At 34.9% G+C, this 26,052-nt stretch overlaps 3 protein-coding genes across 3 annotated transcripts; all 3 read right to left on the bottom strand.

Annotated features, from left to right (window-relative positions):
• Window positions 1-57: 57 nt before the first annotated feature.
• On the bottom strand, window positions 58-6,462 carry LOC107004097 (probable leucine-rich repeat receptor-like protein kinase At5g49770). The gene is made up of 19 exons (XM_015202331.2): window positions 5,795-6,462; window positions 5,554-5,674; window positions 5,400-5,471; window positions 5,231-5,305; window positions 5,071-5,142; window positions 4,360-4,521; window positions 4,213-4,287; window positions 4,020-4,091; window positions 3,843-3,914; window positions 3,689-3,757; window positions 3,462-3,536; window positions 3,176-3,247; window positions 2,906-3,040; window positions 2,279-2,760; window positions 1,955-2,113; window positions 1,734-1,870; window positions 1,344-1,563; window positions 995-1,230; window positions 58-783 (listed from the first exon to the last, which is right to left on the bottom strand). Exons 1-19 carry the CDS (start codon window positions 5,892-5,894, stop codon window positions 310-312), a joined length of 2,880 nt encoding a protein of 959 aa, XP_015057817.1. The 5' UTR covers window positions 5,895-6,462; the 3' UTR covers window positions 58-309.
• A 3,919-nt stretch (window positions 6,463-10,381) lies between these two features.
• On the bottom strand, window positions 10,382-14,493 carry LOC107014154 (pentatricopeptide repeat-containing protein At3g49710). The gene is made up of 2 exons (XM_027917854.1): window positions 11,316-14,493; window positions 10,382-11,173 (listed from the first exon to the last, which is right to left on the bottom strand). The coding sequence occupies exon 1, from the start codon at window positions 14,013-14,015 to the stop codon at window positions 11,853-11,855; it is 2,163 nt and encodes a 720-aa protein (XP_027773655.1). The 5' UTR covers window positions 14,016-14,493; the 3' UTR covers window positions 10,382-11,173; window positions 11,316-11,852.
• Window positions 14,494-14,570: 77 nt separating this feature from the next.
• LOC107007162 (probable leucine-rich repeat receptor-like protein kinase At5g49770) lies at window positions 14,571-24,861 on the bottom strand. Its single transcript, XM_015205658.2, has 20 exons — window positions 24,440-24,861; window positions 24,133-24,351; window positions 23,188-23,308; window positions 23,029-23,100; window positions 22,490-22,564; window positions 22,332-22,403; window positions 21,475-21,636; window positions 21,314-21,388; window positions 20,607-20,678; window positions 20,443-20,514; window positions 20,295-20,363; window positions 20,025-20,099; window positions 19,079-19,150; window positions 18,804-18,935; window positions 18,246-18,718; window positions 17,972-18,124; window positions 17,734-17,867; window positions 16,116-16,335; window positions 15,486-15,721; window positions 14,571-15,161 (listed from the first exon to the last, which is right to left on the bottom strand). The coding sequence occupies exons 2-20, from the start codon at window positions 24,221-24,223 to the stop codon at window positions 14,685-14,687; spliced, it is 2,853 nt and encodes a 950-aa protein (XP_015061144.1). The 5' UTR covers window positions 24,224-24,351; window positions 24,440-24,861; the 3' UTR covers window positions 14,571-14,684.
• Between the last annotated feature and the right edge of the window lie 1,191 nt (window positions 24,862-26,052).

Here is a 26,052-nt window from a genome sequence, read left to right as displayed (position 1 = left end):
GAACACCATGAGAGTTACATTGAATGCACAATTTATATTAGGATGAAAATATGTGAATTCCCATATACAAATGATCATCCTAATTGATATCAGAAAAAAAGTTTACACAGTTTTTACAGAAGGTAAAAATAAATGTTCCCAAAAATAAATAAACTCAATATCTTCACTGTTGTACAATAATTTACTCCAAAGACAAAATTAGTTGAATCATTCTGCATGCTCTCAAATTTGTACACACATAACAGGCCAAAGCATGTTATGTGTCAATCTTAATTCCACAAGCTAAGAAAAACCATAAAAACACTGATCTTACTTCGGCTCTACCTTTGAATTAGGATATGCTCCACTATACACAAAGAGACTTTCATCAGTATATGGATGGTTCATGCCTTTGTTTGGTCCTTCATAAGTTGCTGAAGAAGATGCAGAGTCTGCATTCGGGTTCAGTCCCGCCATCTCCATGATATTTTCGATCTCTTTCACCACTTCACTCATTGAAGGTCTGTTGGCTCCTTCTTCTTCAACACATTTGAGTGCTAAATCCACAAACTTCTCTAAACTTCTAGGAGTTGCACCTGCGCGAACTGCAGGATCCAAAATGTCTTGAAGGTTATACATGTCTTTTGATCTGTCCATTGCAGTCTTCACTTCCCTGACAATATATCTACCTTTTTCAATAGGAACTTTTCCTGTAACTATCTCAAGCAGCACCACTCCGAAACTATAAACATCACTCTTCTCAGTCAGCTGGTTTGTCATGTAATATTCAGGATCCATGTATCCCTGATAAATCCATCAAAAGGACATAATTATGAGGTAAATAATGTACCTGTTTATTTATTAGACAATGAGATAGTGTTTGTAATGGTTGTTAAACAATTGACAAATGATTAAATTTCTGAACTTTATGGACATCAAAAATTTGAGGGATACAGGTCTATAATATTCTAACACGAAACAAGTTCAGGAAGGCGTTCATAGAATCTTTACTCACCATTGTTCCTTTGACTTGAGTGGTAATGTGACCCCTATCAGAGTCACCTAGAAGTTTGGACAGGCCAAAATCAGCAACTCTTGCGTTTAGGCGATCATCCAGCAAAATATTGTTGGATTTGATGTCCCTGTGTATGATGGGAGGATTGACAAGGTCATGCAAATACTGCAAACCTCTGGCTGCTCCAACGGCTATCCTCAGTCTCCTCATCCAATCTAACCTGATGCCAGTCTTGCCTACAAGTGCAAATTTCATTACATTTTCGACATGTACAATTGTACATTTTCTGTTTTGATCTAGTTAAAAGGAGCTACCTTCAGTGAATAAATAAGAAGGGACCAACATATACCTGAAAGACCGTCTTTTAAGGTGCCATTAGGAATGTACTCGTACACAAGCATCTGTTCAGCTTGATCGAAACAAAATCCAGCAAGGCCAACGACATTCTTGTGATGAACCCTTGAGAGAAGCTCTATCTCAGTTTTGAACTCATGTGCACCCTGCATAGACCCTTGTAGAGCTCTTTTGATTGCGACCAATTCTCCATTTGGAAGAGTTCCTCTGTAAACCTGTAGACACACTTCTACAGTTTAAAAATTTATTACAGTTCCAATAGTAGTCCGAGAAATTCTTTCATTGGAGAGAGAAGCTGGTTCAAACAATCTTCTTGATATACTGATAGTTTCAGTTATGATGACGGCAGAGGGGAGGGGGTCGCGCATGTTCAATAAAAGCTAACCTTTCCATAACCACCAGAACCAATATCATTGGTTTCTGAAAAATTATTGGTCCATTTTTTGAGCTCCTCAAATGAGAAAAATCTAGCTCCTGTCAGCTGTGGAACAGCACCACTATGTTTGTTCGAGTCCCAGGATGCTGCATTAAGAACAAAGATAGCAAACAACCACCATAAGATGAAGTAATAAGTAAATGATCTAATTAGATAGTTCCAAATCTTACCAAAAGGATCGCTCCTTTTTGCAGCATCTTCAGCTCTTTTCTTTTGCCGGAAAGCATAAACTCCAATGATTAGTGCTATAATTGCAATGACAGAACCACCAACTGCTGCTCCAATAATAATGCCTGTACTACTTGATTTTTTTGATTCGGAGGATGCCCCTGGAGAACAGCATATACATAGACTCAGACTTCTTAACTATCAACTTCACTAAGATGCTGCTCCAACGGCTCACTTACAATTTATATTATTTATAGATTAGGCTGCACATATATGTCGTAGATGAGAAATGAGTGATAAATAGGCAAAGGAACTAGTTTTATTACCGTCAAAGTATTTATAGGCTTCACCAATGAAGAAGAAAGGTCCAAATGATGATGGGGGCTTGAAAGTCTGATTACTAAGCACAAAACCTATTCCAGAAACTCCAGTTCGATTGAAAAAATCTTGGGTAGATGGAAAAACTTGCAGGTGTATTACAAGGTAGTCATCCAAATTTTTTGTTGGGTTACTGAGGGAAACTGATTCCACGGGCAGTTGACGGTTTTGAAAGGTTTGCATCAAGGACTTTTGGAGAGTCTCATAAGTAGTTCTATTTCCCAAGTTTGAAAAGGAAGGAGCTCTGAAGACTATGTTTCCTGTATATGGAAAAGCACATTTACAGGTAGGACTAGAAACTCGATTAGAGCTGCAGTCAGTTGGCAAGCAATTCTCTGGTGGGGTTGAATATGTCTCAGTTTGTTGAGTTTTGACACAGTAATCTTGTGTCCCATCTCCTCCTTCGTTGCAAAAAGGATTACCTGCAAGCCTGCAGAGGGAAAACGTAAAGAAATGAGCTAATGAAAATGATATAAATCATATCTCACAATAAGCTAGGCAACAGAACTGTCCAACATATGTGTTTCTCAACACTTAGTGGTTTATGGCTCGAAGAATCAAGGAATAGAACTTACATTATCTGAAAGGGGTACCCTGGTCTTTGAGTAAATGATTCAATAAGATTTCTTTGCACATCAATGAGCTGCAACTGGTTGCTATATGTTGTATCAATTGTAAGTGAGCCGTTGAGTTTGTTATTCCTCAAGATGCTGCAAGCAATGAGCACTTTGTCATCAAATCTCAACATAATACAGAGTTAGGCCATTTCAGTTAAGACAAATTTAACTTCAGATTCTCAATCTATAGTCTGTACAATAACGACACAAAGTAAAAGGGACACTTACACTGTCTGCAGCTGGTAAAGGCTGAAAAGGCTCGCTGGAACTGTTCCCTGAAGTCCTGTGTTTTCCATTACCCTGCCAATATAAGGTCATTCATTAGGCTTAAAAGAATTTTTAGGAATTGAATCCATAAGAATGAGAAGAAAAAACAGGAAACCTGTCCATATTCAAATGGATGTAGGCATACAATAGAACAGAATAAACATGCACTTGTGCACCTGCTCATAGCTGTGCATACCCAAACACGCATACACACAAAAAAAAAAGGTAAGAGAGAGAGAGAGCATACAATGATGTTAAAGATATCAGGTTCGGGATCCATGATGGAAAATCTGAAGCATTAAATGAATTATTGCTCATGTCCCTGCAAAAATAAGTTCCCGTGATGGTGATATGGAAATGGTGATATTTACAGAACAAATAAATTGAGGTGAGATATTTACAGTACAACGTTGAGCAATAATGGATAAACAACTCAAAGGGATAAAGGCAAAAAACTTAAGATAAGCAACTTACAAGTAGTTGAGGACATTCATGCCAGTAAGATTCGGCAAAAGACCATTAAAATTATTGTTCGACATGTGTCTGTAATATATAGTCAATATATACTACATCAGGAAATCATAAGGAGATGCAGTAAGTTCAGAAAATTATTTCAGTTTCTACTTACAGTTCATTGACATGTGTGAGATTGTTGAGATTTTGTGGCACAGATCCACTAAGTGAATTCCTGTCAAGACGACTATTGACAGGACCAGTAGCTTAGTTCACAAACAATTCATAAGGTATATAGAGTCAAGCAACTTTACTAGAGTACAAAGGGAAAGCACAAGATAACAATACTTACAGCACTTCCATCGTCTGGACAAGTCCTAATGTATCCGGGATGTTTCCAGTAAACTTGTTGTTCTCAACTAGCCTAGAAGTTAGAATATACCACCGTGAGGAAACCGGAAAGCATGGTCGAAAGGAAAGTTTTTTATGATATAATTATCAAGATCTTCCGCATGACTACTTTCAGAAACAAGATTGGAACTTACAGATGTATAAGGGACAGATTAGAATGGAAAAGACCAGCTGGAATTTCACCGGATAGCTGATTCTTCCCAAAGTGACTGAAGAAATGTAGAATCTTAGAAAATGCAGTTGAGAGACAAAAACAATATCAAGAAAAAGGAGAAGCGTACAAGTGTTTAGTGTGAACAAGCAAATCAAGACCAGGACTGCTCCCATTAGAGACTGGAATTGTTCCTGTAAGCTTATTGTCAGCTAAATCCAGCCAATAAAGCTCTGTCAGATAGCCAATGGTAGCAGGTATTCCTCCAATAAAGTTGTTAGAGTTCAAAGATCTGCAGAGTACAGAATGGCGCTGTTTTAGAGCGTATACGAGAAGAAGGATTGGAAGAAATCATATGCAGATAGATATGGTAAAAACACAACTATTCAGATTTGATAAGCTAGTAAACACAAGAATAGCAGTATGAATTAAACTCCTCATGAACTGATTTCACTGTTTCGAATTGTATTGCCTTTCTTAGAGATGAACCAAAGTTTTGAGTACAGCTAGCATCAAAGCACACATTACATTAGTCATTTTAAGCAGCTCATCTATGACCATTTCCTTTTTCTGTCATGAAATCGTTCATTCGAGATGCTTATCACTTCATTTGTTCAAACAAAAAATGAAAAATGATCAGGTCTTATGTACACAATACAAAAAAGCTAAGAAATCATAGTTTAAGCTGATATAATTATAAAATCCCTGAGCCGTCATCTTATGTATCTGTTCAGTCAAACACCTTAAACCAAATAAATGAGTAAACTTCGTTACATTCTTGCAAGATATGTCACATACCGGTTACGCATTCAAACTACAAAGAGTACCACAGAATGCTTACAGAAAAACCAGCCGGGTCAGAGATCCTATGGTGTCTGGTATTGGTCCAGAAAATCCACAACCAACAAGGATCCTGTCATGAAATTAAGAAAAGATCATTAGCATATCATCACGAGATTAGCTGGTAAACGAATGCATGATGTTAATTCACATTCACTTACAAATTTGATAGCTTTGTCAATTTTCCAATAGACTGAGGAAGAGATCCTTTCAACTCCTTGTTGTATGATAGATCCCTATATGATGCAGTCAATAATTAGAATTTGACAAACTATCCCAAAGTATTGCTCGGCGTGAACGAGAAACATGACAAATGAAAGGAAAACCTACAAAGTCTCCAATTCAGCTAATCCTTGGATATCCCCAGATAGCTGACCTTCCAAACTCATACTTGACAATGTACTGAAATTGAGAAAAATGACATCAACCTTATGAATTATGTAACTTTAAGCAGTTGAGAAAGGAATACACATCGAATTCTTACATAGAAACCACTCGTGAATTTCTGCATCCAATTCCGTCCCAACTACTCCCACAGGGATCTGCTCCAACCCAATTGGGAGGAACATTCTGCCAACTATCCTTGAGAGACTGTAAAGCAGCAGCTGAATAATAAGATCACTCAACTATTAGTCGACTGACCATATGAGAAATGAACTTTTCCGAAGAAAAGCTAAGATTAAATCAAATATATTGTACTGTACATAACAGCAAAATCAACTTACAATCATCAGGATTAGTCCGTGCTGCTATTGACAGAACATGGATCAAAACAAACAGAAAACAGAGAAGAATTCGCGGTATCATTGCCCGAGAAACTACCATATATGTGATCAACTTCACAAATTAAAATCACAACTCCTCAACAAATCAAAAATAGAACTTTAACTTTAAATCCTTTTTTTCAAGTTCTGCTCCTCACGACAAAATAATATCTAACAATGACAGGCACAGCTATCTGTTGCATTTACTAGTTGAATAATGAATTGTTCCATTTAGCCAACTGACTCTATAAATTTTCGAAATATAGACTTTTACCTCCTCATCCAAAAAAAAAAAAAAAAAATCTTCTACGTGAAAATGTTATTTTATTTTGTTTACATTATTTAGACACAAATGATTGACCTCCAACTTCAATATTTTCTCCTATAGAAAAATATATGAATTATAAAAATCACACACCACGTTGAGTTTACTAGGTCATTACTTGCCATAAAAGTCAACAAATTACATGAATTAGGCAAAGTTAACCCTTCATTAGAGGCATCAATCAAATATTGAATATTTGTCTTGATAACAATTGACCATATATCGGGTGTTGATTCTAATTAAAATATTAACAACTTGATTAGGTTGCAGATTATTAGATTAAGTCTAGTTGTTCTGGAAATTAAAAGGTATGAATAATTAATGTTTTAATGGTCATTGTCAACTAAGTCATTCAAAAGAAGTTGCCTAGAGGGGCAGTTGAACAATCCTTCCACACGCTTTAGGGAAATTAAACCAAGAAGCAAAAGTGAGGCGATAATATAATATGCGTCTGACAAAATACACTAGATAATTTCTTCTCATCTAACTAAAGTCTTTTATCTCGGTATATTTAAGACATACATTTCAAAATCATTAATTTTTGTCAAGTCAAAGTGTCAAACTACGAAAAATAAAAAGCGAAATAATTTGTTAACTAAGTAGATTCAATTGAATGCCTCCCCTACCATAGAGATCGAATAGCTCTAGGTCCAATTGTTAGTGAAAGTTGTTATAATTAAGAAGATATTTAAATGGAGTCACCAATAGGTACTTACTAATGTGTTTTAGCCCTAATTTATCGTGTCAATGTCAACGCATTATTTTAGTATATAAAGAAACAAATAGTAATATATAGTATATACTTTCTCCGCTCTAATTATGTCCGAATCTCTACAGTTTTAATATTAAAAATTTGTGTAAAATCAAAATCAAATAAATAAATAGAACCGCTCGAATAAAATTGGTATAAGAGTTAGTGATTTTGTAAAGCACGTAAAAAGGTGTTGTTTACGTACATCTGAGACCCACCATTAATGACCGTGTAGCTTCACGAGTTGACCTAGTCTTGTTTGGCATTGAATTTCTTCTGAACCCAATTCATCATTTCATAAGTGATGATTGTCTTTTTCGAAATTAATTTAGTGTTTTTCCCAAACTGAGAGAATGGGCTGTGACTATAAGTTTGCTTGTTTATAATTATTATTACGAGTTCAGCAGTATTCAATTAGTTTTACTGAATGAACCGATATAATTCGTGTATTGAGTCAGACATTATCTAAATACATACATTATATTACTCTATTCATTAAGCTTTAGAATTTCACTTTTAAATACCGACGTTATCACGGATAAAAGCATTTTTTTACATTATTTTTGGTATTTTTAGATTATTGTATCGGACTTAATAATTAAAAATGTAAAAAAAATAATAATTAAACAATCAGTGTACACATCATGGCCCTGCCCTGCCTGACGGGAGGAGAAAGCCAAAAGGAAGATTTTATGGTTTGACCTAAAAGGTGACCTTTTTGTCTTCAATGGATTCTATATCCATTCCAATTTAAATACATAAATCCTGCTTTATTTTGTGCGGAATTTAAAAGTGTTTTGTTTAAATTTTTAAATGAAATAATCACACATAATTTAATATGATATTAAAATAAACTAAAGTTTTGTATTTCAATTTCACGATTACTTTTTATCGAATTTTTTTTTATATGATCACCGACGTATCAGAAATAAAAATAAAAATAAAAGACAAGACAAGAAGATGAGAAATACCTGATATAGCGATTATGGTCAACAAAATTATTATTAGTATTCCTAGGTGTTGAATCATGTACGTGTACTAGTATTATTAGCTTGTGGAAGTCAACTACGTGAAAATAGCTATCGAATACATTAATTTTTATCAGTGAAATTTGGTCTCTATTTTCCTAAATTTTGTCAAATATCTTACGAGCATTAATATCTATGTAATTTAATTCATTGTGTTCATATCCAAATCATCAATATCCATGCGAATAATTAATAGGGAGATTTTAGTCATTTTAATTTAAATACATCTAATACGTATTTCATGCTTCAATCTATTAAAAAATGCAATTGTTCATTCAATAAAATCAGTCTACCACTTGAAAGTACTTTTAATCGCCATATATATATATATATATATATATATATATATATACCTTCATTCAACGAGCTCCGTCTTATATGACATATTATTAATTTTTTTATTGGAATAAAAATACTCAGTTTAATTAAAATATATATGATAAACTTTATTGAAAATAATAATTGATGAAATTATATTATCATATACCGCGAAAAATGTAAGAATCATGGCATGAAATTTATTTTAAAACAAAATAAAAAAGAAGAAATATTTTTAAAGTAACATAAGGTTTTGAAATTCATCACAAACGACATGAGAAAGACGAAAAATTATATATATACATATATAATTTCAATAGTGACTTGAATGTATTTGATGGGATAAGATGAAATTAGTCAATGACAATTGACAACCTAGCTGGCTGATCTAGTTGTTGTGACGTGGCCGAGTAAAGATTTGAAGCTTCTAAATTTAAGATTTTAGTTCTTTTAATTTAGTAGGTCTAATTTAATAATTTATACATAGTTATAAATAAATTTTTCAAGATAAATATAAAATTTTGATCGAACTTACTAAAAAAAAATACCGTATATGGATATTTTTATTGGAAATGAAATGAATGATCAGTAATACCAGAACGTGCATTGCTTATAGTATTTCCATGAAAAGCAAAAAAGAGCAATAAATAACTTTTAAGGAGACGGCATTAAATGGGGGGCAATTTTATAAAAATGAACATAACAACTTCACCTACCATGAATTAATTTATAACCTAAGGCCTGCAACTTGTTTGGTTATTGCACCTCATAAGTTTTTTCTTCGCACTAAATTTACTATATTAATTATTATTTTTTAATAATTTATATTTTTTTTTTGTCAAAGTCAAAATTTGATTAGTAAATTCAAAATAGAGTATAAGCAATGTGCAAATTAATCATGGAGCAGTCTTTTGCACGATTACTGGATACTCCTAAATTATTAATCACAATCATTTTTATCATCACTAAACGACAAGAATTTATTGAATTGAAAGTTGCTCCCAAGTCCTAAATAATTGGATTTCTAATTTTGAATTGTTGGAGAATTATGTCAATTTGCTTATTTAGAGAAAATTATTTCGTCTGCATATTTAGAGAAAAAAACGCAATATTGTCACACACGCACGAAAAAAAAAATGGTTACAAAGAGAAAATGCAATTAAAATTAGAGAATGAATTCGAATTTGTAATATACTAGTAAAAGATAGCCCGTGCACAATAATATATGTGGAATATTTAAGATATGTTTTTTATTACAAAAACTTTTACAAATCAGTTGGTCTAAACTTTTCTCTAAAAATTCAAAAGAGAACTTGTGCTATTCTCCAGTAGCGTTTATGAGCATGAGTTAAAATTTCCTTTATTATTTTGGTAAGCAATTAGTAAGTTTTATTAGAAAGTATAGTGGGAGAACATAATAAAATAAGTAAAAAAATTTAAAATAATTTTATTAAGAAATTATAATAAGTCATTAGTAAGTTTTATTAAAAAGTATTGAAGTAAGAAAAACGAAATATTATCATTTCATAATTGACAATTTTCTATAAATATTTGCAACGGAAATGATAGAAATTGACATTATTATAAGTTAAAATTACAAGAATAGCCTCCCGTCAACAAGCAAGCACGTTGACTGAGAAGTGAGAACCAAATGTCGGAGCTAAAAATGATTCTATAATTTCAAAAAAAATTATACACAATTAAATTAAAGTAGAACAGAAGGAATAAATTTTTGAATTTTTTTGAAACGCACTGAAGCAAGTACATCAATTTTAAAAGTTTTAGCTAAAAAGGATATCATAATTTCAAAAAAAATTACACAATAATGAACTTAAATAGAACCAAAGGAAATAATTTTAATTTTTTTTTTCATAAAGAAAAGATGAAATAACTAAAATATAGATAAGTAATATAGAAATAATTAAATTTTGATAATTAATATTTACATAAAATTGAAAGTGGAAGGAATTAAAAAGGGAAATTAAAGAAAATGTTGTCACCTAGGTTTAAAAAATCTTAACTTAATTAAAATCCCACAGACAATACAATAATCATTATAGTCCAATCCCAAAGTTGGCCCATATACAATCGCTACGCACACAAGCTGGCCCAAAAACAACTAGAAATACAGCCAACAGAACAAAATTTCAAACAAAGGATGTTCTGTACAGTATGATCTAACTTCCTTTCCATCAAATATTGATACAAAGATCACTCAATCTTAAGAAGCCATATGTAATTCTGACTTTATATATAGCTAGTACTACAACAGAAGAATCATAAGTACCAAAGATCACTTGTACTCAATACAACAAACTAATGTGAATCACAGACAGATATACTCCTTAGTAACTTAAGTAAGTAGTCTTCATGCCACAAGGAAGAAATTTACTACTATAATCAAAAGCTTTGTCATCATAAAAATCGTCAAGACTGACTTGAGTTGTACCTAGTTGAAGTGAGCTCTTCTTCAGTATACTTGTTCATGCTTCCGGTCAGTTCAAGGATACTCTCAATTTCTTTCACAGCCTCACCCATGGAAGGCCTCTCGGCCCCGGATTCATTAACACATCTCATTGCAAATGTAAATAGTTAATCAACACCTTTAAATTTCGAACCTGGGCCTATTCTTGGATCAATTAATTGGTACAGTCCGGTGCTATCTTTTAAATCATGTATAGTCTCTGCAACCAGTCTCACAATGTACTTTCCTCGCTCTGTTGGAGATCCTGCAGTTATCCGCTCTAGCAATGCCACTTCATAACTATATACATCACTTCAGCTCTAGCAATGCCACTCCATAACTATATACATCACTTTTCTCGGTCAACTGTTGGTTCATGTAATATTCAGGATCCAAGTACCCATACATAGAAAGATTCTTAGAAATGGTATTTTGAAGCAGTATGGATGGTGCACTGTGGAATTACAAATGTTTATGATATCAAAATTTGCATATATCATCACATAATAAATAAATAACATGTAGCGACAAACATTTAATTGGATCAAAATGATCTTCCTTCCTGTTGTTCAGTCATTCATGGTCAAAAATATTACCCTTGTTGTTATCCAACCAGCTTCAAGCTTAATGATTTCTTTTACGATTTCCTTTTCTCCATATGACCTACCATATGCTAGCTGGGAATGTGTTGCACCCACTAAACTTCTTGCTGCTTCATTGTTTTCCCGGATTTTGTAGGGTTCTTTTGTTGTTTCAGGCATGCACCATTTCAGCTCTTTAAGATGTAACATCAGATTTTGCCTTGTAATTAACCTTGCAGTGAATGAACAGGAGGTTGTCATCTTTCATACCCCTACTCAAAAAATGCATATATATTGCAAATGATTAGCACTTCTGGTTGGGTCTGAGATCATGTATAGCATTAAGCGTATAAGATTAAAATGGATTAAGACTCGATAATCCAATCCAAAAACCAGAAAGCTGCATGCTGTGAACTCTTCAGTACATAATCTAGTCCATCTTACTAACTCAAAGCACACAGTATTACATTCACAACTTCACTCTCCACAGCCCATGGCAATCACATGAATTGACGGGAATCAGATTAGCATCTGATTGCTAATTATCCACCATCACCAGTAATCCCCACAAGAACATGCCCCACCCTTGAAGCAATGAAACCTGTGGCAATCCCTTACTGTAATCTCTCTTCCTGTCATACCAGATAGAATCTTAATTGCATTATGACAGTCGCCACATATTCTCAAATTCTTTATGATAAGAATAGGTTCACCATCTTTGGTCGATAAAATCCCAAAAGCAACTGCCAGCTTTTCGCTGTGATGCCATAAGCTTCTCTCTTTCTCCTCCTGCCTTGTTCCATCATCTCTCATCAGAGCCCACCTCAAATCCGGAGTATACCCTTCTTGCTTCAACTTCTTTGACATCTCTTCCCAGAATTTATACACCAACTTTATCATCGGATGAGAACTATCTTCTGCCACAAAGACGTGAACCCTGTTGGCCACCTCAATCCAACTACAACCCACTTGCTTTCTCACTCCCTTGTCTCGCATTTCTTTTCTAATCGATGCTACCTCTTCCCATCTGCCAAGACAAGCATTCATGTGCGCAAGCATGACATATGGTGCCGCATTTGATGGATCCAGCTGAACACAGTGGTTAGCTGCCTTTGTTGCTAGCTCTATATTACCATGTGTTCGACATGCTCTAAGTAATGAGCCCCAGCCAATTGTACCAGGATTATATGGCATTGTTTCGATTAGTGTCTCTGCTTCCTCAAGCTTTCCTGCTCGACCCAAAAGGTCAATCATGCATAAATAGTGCTCAGCCTCTGGGTTTATCCCAAATTTATCAGTCATTAAACCAAAATATTTCTTCCCTTCCACAACTTTTCCAGTGTGTGCACATGACGATAGGACAGAGATGAATGTTATGTTTGTAGGTGTAATATTGCTTTCAAGCATCCATGCAAATAGTAACAGCGACTCTGTTCCATGCCCATGCTGAGCATATCCTGCTATCATAGAATTTAAAGTGACAGCATTATGCTCAGGCATTCTATCAAAAAGTAATCTTGCGTCTTGCAGACTTCCACATTTAGAATACATTGCAATGAGAGTATTGTTCACTGATATACGATTGGATGGAATACTAGATTTGATTGCCAAAGAGTGAATCTGTTTCCCTTGCGATGGTGATGACAAGTTAGAAGATGCACTAATCACACAAACAAAGCTGCAATCATCAGGTTGATGGCCAGCAAGCTGCATTTGTCTAAAACAAGCAACAGCTTCTTCACACAATTCAGACTGCGAATATCCAGAAATCATTGTGTTCCAGAGCACCAAGTCAGGATAAGGTATTTCCTGAAATACTTTTTTGCACTCTGATATACTAGCACTACATTTTGAGTACAAATCAATCAGCCCACTTCCAACATGTGGATTTTCATGAAAACCCATTCTGATTAACCGACCATGAAATTGAAGCCCACCACGCAAGTCTTCCATGGACGTAAGTGCTGTCAATACACTTGCCAAAGTAAACATGTCTAAATATAAGTCCCTAAGTTCCATTTCTTTATACAAAGCCAACGCCTTTATCCCTTCCCTATGCTGCCCATAAGCAACAATCATCGAATTCCAAGAAACCTCATCTTTTATCTCACCCATTGACGCAAAAACCTCTCGTGCATAATCAAGATGCCCATTTTTGCTATAATACGTGATGAGAGTATTATTAACAGAAGCATAAGAGTCAAGCCCAGCAGATATAGACAATGAGTGAAGCTGAGTAATGAAATCAACATTGTCATTAGCAGCCGTGATAGCAGCTGAAAGAGTAAATCCATCCATAACAAGACCCGTGTCCTTCAAATCAAGAAAGAGCCGAAGAGCAGGCAGGGTGTAACCAAGATCAGCATAAGCAGATATAAGGGTGTTGTAAGAAACAATATCCGGTTGGGGTATTTTATCAAACAGCTGGTGGGCAAGATGAGGCTGAGCTTCTTTAGCATATGCATTGAGGATAGCATTGAAAGAGAAAACATTGGGTTCAGGGGTAGCTTCAAAAGCCCTGCGAGCAGCGGTAAGAAGGCCACACTTAGAATAGAGAAGGATGAAATGGTTGGAGAAGTAAGTAGACGGTGGAATGAGTGCTTTGATGTAAAGGGTATGCAGAGATTTGCCGGTTAAGAGGTCTCTCTGGGCTATGCATGTTTTCAAAATGTGGCGGAGTTGTTGGAGGCTCTCCACCAATCTTTGTTGGTTCATCTAAGGGACAGTCACTGCACTTTTTGCTCTCAAAATAACTTGCCACCAAATTGGAAGGAGAAGGCATTACATCAATTTATATCCTCATTTTAAAATTTTCTATCGTATCATCGTAAGTTGGAGTGTTCAATCAATACAACGAAGACAGATAGTATATGAAGTTGTAATGGACCAATAAGTATCTAGTATTTAACTCCGAAAAACAGTAGGTGGTTTCTTTAAATTATGTCAGTTCTGTTCAAAATTTTGATGGGCATGGTACAACGCATTAAAAATACAGTTTGTTGTGCATTACTTGCAACTAATCATGCAATTGTCTAAACTGATCTTCATAGTCCAAGGCCAAAAAGGTCCTAAATTTGTTGTGCTTGTTAACATAGCTGCAAAGGGCAGTGTAACAAGAAAATTCTTTATTTGTTACAGTTTAACAGTTTTGAGCTATAAAATTCATCTGTAGTCCTGTACAGTATGATCTTAGTTTATTTTCGATCATATATCAATATGAAGATCACTTAATCTGAAGAAGCCATCTGTAATTCTGAATTCTGACATAGCTAGTATTAGAACAGAAGCATCACTAGTAATAAACAATCAAACAAAATGTAATTCATAGTAATATGGTCAATAATAACAAACTTATGTAACTCACAGTTATAGTCCTTGGTAGTTTCAATAAGTGGTGTTCATGCCACCAGAAGGAAATTTACCACTATAATCAAAAGCCTTATCATTATAAAAATCGTCAAGTCTGAGTTGAGTTGTGTCCTCATAGCTAGACGAAGTGAGGTCGCCTTCAGTATACTTGCTCAAGCTAGCCAGTTCAAGAATACTCTCAATTTCTTTCACAGCCTCTCCCATGGAAGGCCTCTCAGCCCCGGATTCATTTACACATCTCATTCCCAATGTGAATAATCTATCAACACCTTCGAGTTTTGAACCTGGACCTATTCTTGGATCAATTAACTGGTATAGTTTGCTGTTATCTTTTGAATCATATATGGTCTCTGCAACCAATCTCACGATGTGTTTTCCTCGTTCTATTGGAGCTCTTGCAGTAATCAGCTCGAGCAGCACCACCCCAAAGCTATATACATCACTTTTCTCAGTCAACTGTTGGCTCATGTAATATTCAGGATCCAAATATCCCTATACATAAGAACATTCTTAGAAAATGGGATTTCGAAGCAGTATATGGATGGTGCATTATGGAATTACAAATGTTCTTTGAAATCAAAATTTGCATTTATCAGTATATCACCACGTTAAACAATGAATAACATGTGGTGACTAATTCTTTAATTGGATTCCAAATGATCCTTCTTCATGTTGTTCAGTCATTTCACGATCAAGAATATTAGCCTTGGTGATATACCAATCGCCTTCAAGTTGTAGAGTTTGATATACGCATATCCATAAGAATTATAAGACAGCTCAAATTGATCCATCAAGGTTTGAGGTAGTAATACTCACCAATGTACCTTTGACTTGAGTGGTGACATGGCCCTTGTCTTCGTCTCTCAAAAGTTTTGATAGGCCAAAATCAGCAACTTTTGCAGTTAAATGGTCATCCAGCAAGATGTTATTTGACTTTACATCCCTGTGTATTATGGGAGGATCTGCAAGCTCATGCAAGTATGCTAAACCTCTAGCAGCATCAAGGGCTATCTTAAGTCTCCTTGTCCACTCCAACTGGAATTTTGGCTTGACTGCAAGAGCCATATGCAGATTTAGAATAACCAAATTAAATTTTTATATACGCCCAAACACTGTGATATTAATTCTCGTATCATACTAGAGAAAATCCATGATGGTGATGGAGAGAGTTTCAGTTGGGAATGTTATTCCTTGGAGGACAATGGCTGAATAAACATATAAATTAGCAGGTCTGATAAAGGAGATGAAGCAATATAATGAATTCAATTTTACACAAAGGTAAATAAAACACTTTCCACTGTATGAACAAGACAGTTCAGTGGACAGATCGATATTGTTTTAGTGAAGAAATACCAATCTTTCTTATTTGCCAGATTGGACTGGACTTAGCATCTGCTTCCTCAGAAGCAAACATATGAAATGATGGATGCAGAAAAATATTTTTACCTGAGAGACTTTCCCTTAGAGTACCCTTTGAAATGTACTCATAAACCAGCATTTGTTCGCCTTGCTCATAACAAAATCCAACCAGGCTTACAACATTCTTGTGATGTATCCTTGACAATAGCTCAATCTCTGTTTTGAACTCAAAAGCCCCCTGCATTGATCCATGTTGTGCTCTTTTAATTGCAACTACCTCCCCAGTAGTAAGAGTTCCTTTGAAGACCTGTTGATGCAACATGTATCAGTCTGGAAAATTTGACATGCTACAAATAAATTAGCAAAAAGTGTGAAAGATGCAGTATTTAAGTACCATGCAATGCATGTGTCAGTCATGCAGAAAAATCAAGACATAGTCCTAGATGACAGAACAACAGCTATTAGTGGATAATAACAATTTAGTTCAATTAGAAATGCCTCAGCAATTTCGCCTAGCTCCTATGTTGCTGGTAAATAACACAAATAAGGCAGGGGGTAAAACATATAGGTGGGTGAAACGACTATTTCAGCAGCTGAACCTAACAGAAGAAGCAAATTAATGCCTTTGGCTTTTCACACCAAGAAATATTACCTCGCAGTGATATTTCATTTTGAGTTTGCAGCATCTCAGCAACTGAATAAATCCTACACTACTTTAGTTCATAATCGTTCCTAAAGGTGGAAAGTGGGGGGAAAAAATTTAAATTGATAAGATACAAAGAGTTAGTGTAGATTGTGGCATTCACTTAAACACTATTCCACCATATAGGCAACGCGTACTTTTCTTTAGAATATGTGAATCTATAGAGGAAGTTTGTGATCCCATGTGCAAGATGCTAATGCCATATTGACATATAACTACTTCATTCAAAAAATTTCCTCGTCATCTGCTCATTGATGTGTACCAGATGTTTAAATGTACTTACTGTCTAAAAAATCTACAGGTTTATTTAGTATGATAGTTGGAGCTAGGGGTGGGGCATGGTACAATATCGGAAACTTCGGTTCGGTAATTTTGGTTTTTAAAAATATATACTATACCATTACCATACCAAACTAATTCGGTATGGTTTGGTATTTTTAAGTTGGATTTCGGTATTTTTGAGTACAGTAAATCCGCAACCATAGTTTGTTTGACTCAACTTACGTATACTCATAATTATGACTCGGCTTTTCAAAACAATCTCAATTATACCATACTAACACCTTATACATGTAGAAATATTGAAAGAAAGTAAAAACATGCAATTCCCTTCGTTAATCAATTATGCAAAAAGGACATTTCAATAAAGATAGTCGAAGTTCCAACGTCTGAATAATTAGTTTTGTACTAATACTATATTATATATTTGCTAGTACTATATAAGATATATAAATTGTATGTGTAACTATGTACTTCGATATGGTATCCGGTATTTCGATATTCTTCATATAAATACCTATTACCAAACATTTTAAAAACACATACCATGCCCACCCCTAGTTGGAGCAAAGATCAAACAAGTCAAGAGCTTGTGACCATCGTTGCATTTTAAAATGGTAGTTAGAGCGAATTTATGCCACTGTGTCATAACATGGGCAATATGTTGTTCATCCGTTGGTATGGGGAAAAGGAACAGATCAAAGAAAGAGAGAAATTGTAAACCTTCCCATAGCCCCCAGATCCAATGCAGTTAGATTCTGAAAAATTGTTTGTGCACTTCCTAATCTCATCAAATGAGAACCATCTTGCTCCTTTAAGTTGTGGCACAGCACCACTTGTATCACGGTCCCAAGATTCTGTATTCACATGATGACATCATTGGGAGGGAAAAATAACACCACTAAATTGCTAAAACATAGTAATGTCAAAATGGTGCAGATCTAAGAAAAAAAGATCTTACCAAAAGGGTTACTGCTATGACCAGCTCTTTTTGCCATTTTTCTCTGGCGAAAGGCATAAAGGCCAGCACAAAATGTCAAGAGCACAAGCACTGCACAGCCAACCGATACTCCAATGATGATACCAGTATGTGATGATGACTTCTTATTTCCGTCTAAATCATAAAAATAAGTAAACATGTTAAGCTAGATAAGAATCGCATATCTATCCAGAAAAGAATTTGAGAAGAAGAAGAGTAAAGATTGTTTTTTTTGGCTAAAACCATGTTAGGTTACCTGCAAAGCAACAATAACTTTCAGAAGTAAAGAAAAAGGGTCCAAAATATTGGAGTTGGAAAGGATTCCGGTTGAGCAGGTAACCAATGGAAGGAATTGATGTATGATTGAAACTGTCCTGTGTTGAGGGAAAGATTTGTGCTTCAATTTGAAGATATGAATAAACATCAACTGTTGGATCACTTAGAGAAACTGAATCCACTGGAAGCCCATTGGATAGAAATGCAGACATCATAGAGCCAGCAAGGGTTGTAAAGTAGCTTGAGTTGTCTAAATTTGAGAAGGACAGGGAAAAGAAATGCAGTGTCCCAGTGTATGGATATAAACATTTGCATGTAGGACTTAATATTTTGTCAGAATTGCAAGACATTGCTGGACACTGCAGAGGTGATGAGAAGGAATCATTGGAAATCTGAATTGCACAGTATTTGGCTGTTGCTCCTGTTCCATCACAAATCGGGTTGCCAGCGAGCCTGCATAATATAATATAACATTATTCTCCAAAACAGAAGAATGTGCATAATAAGAAGGTTAATTACAGAGAAGTAATTTGCTCACGATATATTCATGTTGTATCCTGTTTTCTGAGTGAAGTCCTTGATAGAATTATTTCTCAAATCAAGAGTTAAATTGTTCCCATATCTGGTCCCAATATCCAATGTCCCGTTGAGCTTGTTGTTGGCTAATCCTCTGCAAATATATAACCAATTGGTGATCAAATAAAATGTCTCCTGTAAGAGTGATGCTGTAGATCCCAAATCCAAGTCATTATTTTAATGAGTAAACATCCCCTGCCTAAATCCGGTTTTATGAGAGAAAAAGTGTGAACTTACATAGTTTCCAAGTTAGGACGGCTGAATAAGTCAACAGGGATTTGTCCTTGCAGTGTTGTGTTCTCCATATATCTGTTACAGTGCCCATCAAAGATTACTAAAGGAGCAAATAACCCCAGGATTAAGGCAATTCAAGTAGTCATCTTCCTTGAACTATTTTTAAATTTTGATATATGCCGCTTAAAAGCAAACTCCTCCTCTACAGGATTTGCAGACCAGTTCTTTAGGCTCACATTTATTAAATAGATTTTCAATAGATGCAAAGTGTGCTACCAAAATAATCTAAAACAGTAGCATATATAATCGGAAAAAATCATTTTCTCCTTAAGATTTTATTCCCCGAGTCCAATAAATGGCTTGTAGAAGAAAAGTAGTATCTGGAATAGCATATCCCATTGCTTAAATGTTGTTTTCTTTCACCAACAAAGATAAGGAACAAAGAGATGGGTTCCATGGGCCCTATGACTTCCAGCTATGTGTTGTGTGGCTCCCATGAAGAGAATAAAAAGCTTACGCTTTCTCTAAACCTCTTTGACTGGTAAGCTGTAGTGCTAAGACCCCTACTTAAGATTCAATTCATCAGGCTAAATTTATGTTGTCTGCCTTGGTTAGGCCAACCATATAGGCTATCACTTCAACTTCTATACTGGCCCTTCCACTAAGACTTGACTTAAGACCAGGAAATCTTCCTATAATTTAGCAACAAGTCAACTGTATTCAACTGAAGCACAGCGGAGTAAGACCTGAACACAATATTCCATTGATTTCCAAAGTACTCTATGCCAAACTAATGGAAGTCAAGCATGTTTGTGGTAGTCAAGAAGACAGGAGTGGGTTCTATGGAACGCGCATTGGAGAATTTGAATGTTATTCCACCTAAGGGTTTTATACTTGATACAACTAATTTTGTGTGTGCGCACATGAGAGACAGGTGAGAGAGAAGTACATTGTTTTCAATAAAGGGAGCTTTGTAAACCAATCTGGAACATCTGATGCATTGAAACTGTTATTGCTCATGCCCCTGCAAACAATAGGAATAAAATAAGTAAGTAAATACATCAACCAGGTAAATCACATTCTTCACATCCTTGCTGAAAGGAGTGTCTAATAAATAGAATGAAGCAATTCTTCAACGAGAATTTAGAAATCTATCATAAGAGAAGTCTACAAGCATTAGTACATATTTCATAGTTATAAAACCTAAACACCGACTTACACATAGGTTAGCAAGTTCATACTTGCAAGGTCCGGAATTGATCCATTGAGATTATTATTGGACAAGTACCTAAAACAAAAAAGAAATACTTATTTTCGAAATAAAATACCAATATCATGCTACTTTTACGTCTCTACTGACTGCATACAGCTCACTGAGACTTGTAACATTGCTGAGCTCGGAAGGTACAGATCCATTGAGAGAGTTCCAGTCCAGTCGCCTGTAGACATGACAAGAAATGTAATGAAGATGAACACAACTTCAGGGTAGAAAGTACTTGAGCGAATATTTCTGACAACACTGGGAACTCACAAAATTTCCAAATTCTGCAGACTTCCCAGAGACTCTGGAATTTCTCCTGTCAGTTGGTTGTGATCTAAAATCCTGATCAATAGGAAGCCAAGTATCATCAAAATCAAGAGAAAATGACTTGCAGCATGGCACTGTTTCTTATGAATCAACGTCATGTCTTCAGCATCAGTCTCCATTTTTAAGGTCTTTTAGTTGAAAAATCACTTCTTGAATATTCCATCAACAATGAACATACGTTAAAGATATTGTTCTCTCCTAAGGATATTATAGTATTACAACCTGACAGCATACTTTGAAAGTGATGCATATAGTTGTGCTTGCATAGAGCCCAATGCAGAAGAGCACATATTCTACCAAAGCAAAAATGTTAGTTAATCCATTTTGTGTTAAGGAAGTCAAACACATGCGGGGTGCCATGATAAATATAATATATATCAGAAGTTATTGCAAATGACAATTGCTAACTAAACAAGGTTAGACAAATAAAAGATGCTACACAAAGAAAATATAAAATACTTGCATAGCTCCCTGCAACAAAGCACACAGTAAAAGAAGCAAAAACATACATTCTTAAAACTTTCTATTCAGCTTGGGAAGTAATAGAAGGTCATTATGTATTTATTCCTCAAAAGGTTAAAGTAAATTAAGTTAACCAGATATATGGGTTTTAAAATGAAAACATACACTTAACTTGCCTACATACTCACACGTGTATCAGCTTCATACTTGCGTTGAAGAGTTGAGGTTGGATTAGGCCAGAGAGCTGATTTTTTGACAAGTGACTGCAAGAAACGGATAAAACTTTAAACTACTAAGGAAGAGAAGAAGACTAGAATGAAAGTTAACACTTTATAGAGAGGCAACATACAGGTGTCTGGTATTGACTAGTGAATCCAAACCAAGTGCTGAACCTTGTGAGATTGGGATAGTCCCATTAATTTTATTGTCACTCAGATCAAGCCATGACAATTTAGATAAATTGCCAATTGATGGAGGAATTGGCCCAGTGAAGCTGTTTGAAGTTAGAGATCTGACGAAATGTTGTCAAAAAGATAAGAAATTAAGTCAAGAATAAGCTGACTGCTAAAGAGAACATATATTTTAGACCCTTAAACAAAGATGAAGAATGTAATGAAACATAATAAGAAATAGAGAAGACCTCTCTGTCGTCTGCTTCTGTTTATACGACCATAAGATGATCCTCAACAAAAAACAAAGATGCTTGCATCTTTTCATTAAAAACTACAAAATAAATCCGTGCCACACCTCGTCTAATTTACTTCACATGTTAGGGATGAATTTCAGTAACTGGACCACTAAGTTCCAATACTCAATTTTCAAATTACTGAATCCTACTCCAGCACAATTCCATAATCTAGGCAGGTCAAGTTGCAAGTTATTGGTTAGAGAATCCCTGAATTACATACCCATCATTTGCGGCCAACTTATTGTTTTCAAATAAAATCCAATCTTAATAATGTAGAATACACCTTTCCCATGAATTGAACCTAATTTGATTGGAGCGTTGATAAGAAAAGCAAAAAAAAAAAAGGTAACCAAACTTGTTTTTAACTGCAAGAATAATTACTCAGTTGCCAGAGTCTGACATAGCAGAAATGCATAATTTCACTCCAGGTAAACAAAAAGGAAGCAATTACTGATTAATCTTCAGATAAAAAAAATGGAAGCAATTAATGATTGAACTTCAGGTAAGCAAATCCTTACATAAAAACCAGCTGCTGCAGAGAACCAATTGATTCTGGAATTGGACCAAAGAAGCTGCAACCAACTAAGATTCTGCATAAAATGACCAGTTTCTGAAATCAGGATCTAGACTGTACAGTTATATAAAGCATACTGGAGTGGGCATTTGGATTTCTTACAAGGTTGTCAAATTCTTCAAATTTCCAATTGATGGTGGGAGAGTCCCTTTCAAACCAACATTATTCGAGAGGTCCCTACAACAACGAAGTTCATTATGCGTGCCTCAAAAACCAAATTTGGTATAATACACGAAGCAAAGTGATAAATCATTTGAATAGGTTAATTTGGGGGTAGAAACAGGTTAGAATTAGTTATAGCAGTGGATATCCTCTTATCCGAATGGCAGAATTATTCCTTTCAGTTGAGAAAGAAAGATTTATCTTTTGACTGAATGTATACAACTTACAAATACTTGCAGGAATTAGTTTGGGATGAAGAAGAGATGAGGCCAGACTAATATATGTTGCAAAGAAGACATGGATATTGCATTAATTTACTTTGAGAACTAGCTGCAGCATTCTTGATGATTTTACATGAAACTACAGTTGTTCTTCAGATAAGAGTTGGAGAAATACATATAGGTAAACTGAAAATGATTATGGAATCTTATCATCGATATCTTAACATTCAAGACAGAAAAACAAACTAAAAAACATACAAAATTTGCAATGCAGTTAATGATGAAAGATCTCCAAACTGACTGCCTTCCAAGCCCATGCCTGATAACTTTCTGCAAAAGGAAACTTAAAGAAAACATGAGGAAGCGAAGGTAGGCAAGCTACAGAACAATCAGAAATTTCAAATACCGAGGATATACATTGAGGTTACACGTGAGTTGTCACAGATAAGTCCTGCCCAGCTGCTACCACAAGGATCTGACCCCTCCCAATTTGGTGGCAAGTTATTCCAACTAGACTTAAGAGCAAATAGAGCAGTGGCTGCATAAAAAAAGGAATGATAAATGGCCTCTGTATTGTACTATCAAAAAGGTAGATGTTTCACTAACTACTAATGCACTCTTAAAGCTCAAGTTTACAAAAAGCACAAAACTAAATAAGCATTCCAATTTGACAAGTACTCCAATAACTTTTTTCAACAGAAAATCCATGAAGATAAATTTAGATAGTATAGCAGCTTCCTCAAAGTTTGTTGCTAATCTATACTCTATATCTGCATTGCTAACTTTGGACGTCTTTTCGGTTGATCAGTAATTTGGTTAACTAACTACAAGAAGAGAATAGTTCAAAAAAAATCCTATGTTCTAAATAGGGAGATTAGGCAGAAAAAGACCCCAACAAAGAAAACACGACTCTGAGTACCTCTCGAATCCACTAACAATCAGCAAGATATATAGGCTGAGACCGTAGGCACCTCAAACTTTTCAGATGAATTAGTCGCTCTAACTCAAAGTTCAACGAAAAACTAGTCAAATCAAAATTCAGCCCACACAAATGTGACATCGAAGAAAGAAAAACAACATGCTTTATTTAAACTCCAAAAATAGAATAAACCAGGAGGCAGGATGGAATACGATAGTTATTAGTTTCTATTTCACGAATGCCGAAAACAATTTAACTGTTTGTACTTTTGAACAGTTAGGAATCTGGAATACATTCAAAGTCTGCTATCAAAGTCCTAGGTTATAGACTCAGCCGCAATCAAATCTGAAACAGTTTCATGTAGGAATTTAACCAAGAAAAACAAGAAAGTGCATATCAAGTAATCTTAAATGGATAATCAGAAAAATAAAAAAAAACAGTACCATCATTGCTGTTTGTTTGTCCCAGTATAGCCAGAATTTGGGATACAAAAATCAGGAGGAAGACATGACTTCTTGAACCCATTTCCAGCATAGCAAAACCTTTTTCTTGAACATCCAAAACCCCAACCTTTTGTTTGAAAAGAAACACTACTATATTCCAGTGCAAGTCTTGTAAATAACGCCTTCCTAATATCCAGCAAGTTATCCTTGACCTTCACGCTGCATGGACAAAAGAATGAGTCCAAGAAAACCTGTTGACAACAAAGTCAAGACAAATAAAATAATGTGCATACAGTATATTACATACCCTGATTCCTCAAGCCAACAATAAGAACAAGCCAACAAGAAGAAGGTTTCTTGATAAAAATCAAGAACTTTGACCAAATATCCGAACCCCATGTCACTTTCTGATTTCATCATCCTAATAAACTAATCGTAAAGGGGGAAGAATTTAAAGGGTGCAGGTAAGAAATATTGTTGTTTAACATAAATAAGAAAGCAAATCTTTTCTTTACAACATATGAAAAATCAAGAAGAGGACATATTCGTGTATGTACAAATCAAGAAGAGTTCTTCTTAGATAAAGATTGTTACTTTAAAACTCCATTTAAATATTCAAATACTCCATTTAAACTCTAAAAGCGACCGCCTTACGCCTTAAAATAATGAAGTGCGAAGAACAAGAATGGGCGCCATGGCGAAAGTTGAACATTCCAAAAAGTCAAAAATTTATGTTTGTTCATGAATGACATAAGGGTTGCGTCTAATATATAGACCGGGAATTGTTTAACGGTCGCAAAAATAATTCGCGTGAAATTTAAGCACTAAATAATTTTTAATGCGTGAATTATAAGTACTACATATAGTAAGTCATTTTTTAAATCAACAATATTACACCTGAATTATTTTGTAGAGATCGTTATACCAAAGTAAAAAATTAGCTCTAGCATCCCTTCTACTTTTTTTTCTTAATATTTTTTTTTATATGTGTATTCAACCTAAAATAAAATAGAAAAAATTATCTGGTTGAGCAAACTTATACTATTTAATTACTCATTATAGCTATAGTTTGTTATAACTATCACTCACGACTAATATTATACATTAATTATGCGGAGCTAACTTCGAGTTTGTATAATTAGCTACATTTGTATATGCATAATTCAACATAACATACAAATACGTATGTATAATATACAATTATTTAATCAATATACATATACAGTTTACCTCTCTCTCACTCTCTAACCTTTCTCGCTCGCCTCTCTCTTCTCTCTCTCCCAATCTCGTTTGCTTTTTATACAAATGCATATGTATAATATACAATTATATTACCAATTGCATATAAAATTCACCTCTCTCATACTCTCTGCGCTCTCTTACTCGCCTCTATCCTCCCTCTTCCAATCTCACTCGCCTCTCTCCTTTGTCTCCCAATCTCGCTTGGCATATATACAAATGCATATGCATAATATACAACTATATAACCAATATACATATACAAATCACCTCTTTCCCACTCTCTCGCCTCCCTCTCCCAATCTCGCTCGCCTCTCTCCTCTCTCTCTCCCAATCTCGCCGGCCATATATACAAATACATATGTATAATATACAATTATCTAATTAATATACATATACAATTCACCTCTCTCCCACTTTTTGCCCTCTCTCTCGCCTCTCGCCTCCCTATAAGATGTAGCTACGAATTGTAATAAAAACTATAGCTATGACGAGTAATTAGATATTTTTTAGTGGCTATATGTGAAAGTTTCGCAATAAAATAACACACAATTGCTATTTTTTATTGTGTCTAAAGTAAAATAACATATAAGTAATTAATTGCATCTGTATCTAGGTTATATCTTTAAAATTATAATTTTAAAAAGTAGGAATGTGAGGTAAAATATTTTACTTAACGCA

This window comes from Solanum pennellii, chromosome 1 (assembly GCF_001406875.1).
Source record: "Solanum pennellii chromosome 1, SPENNV200".
NCBI classification, from domain to species: domain Eukaryota; kingdom Viridiplantae; phylum Streptophyta; class Magnoliopsida; order Solanales; family Solanaceae; genus Solanum; species Solanum pennellii.
The sequence above is the reverse complement of the archived record's forward strand: the minus strand, read 5'-3'. Positions and strand labels throughout refer to the sequence as shown.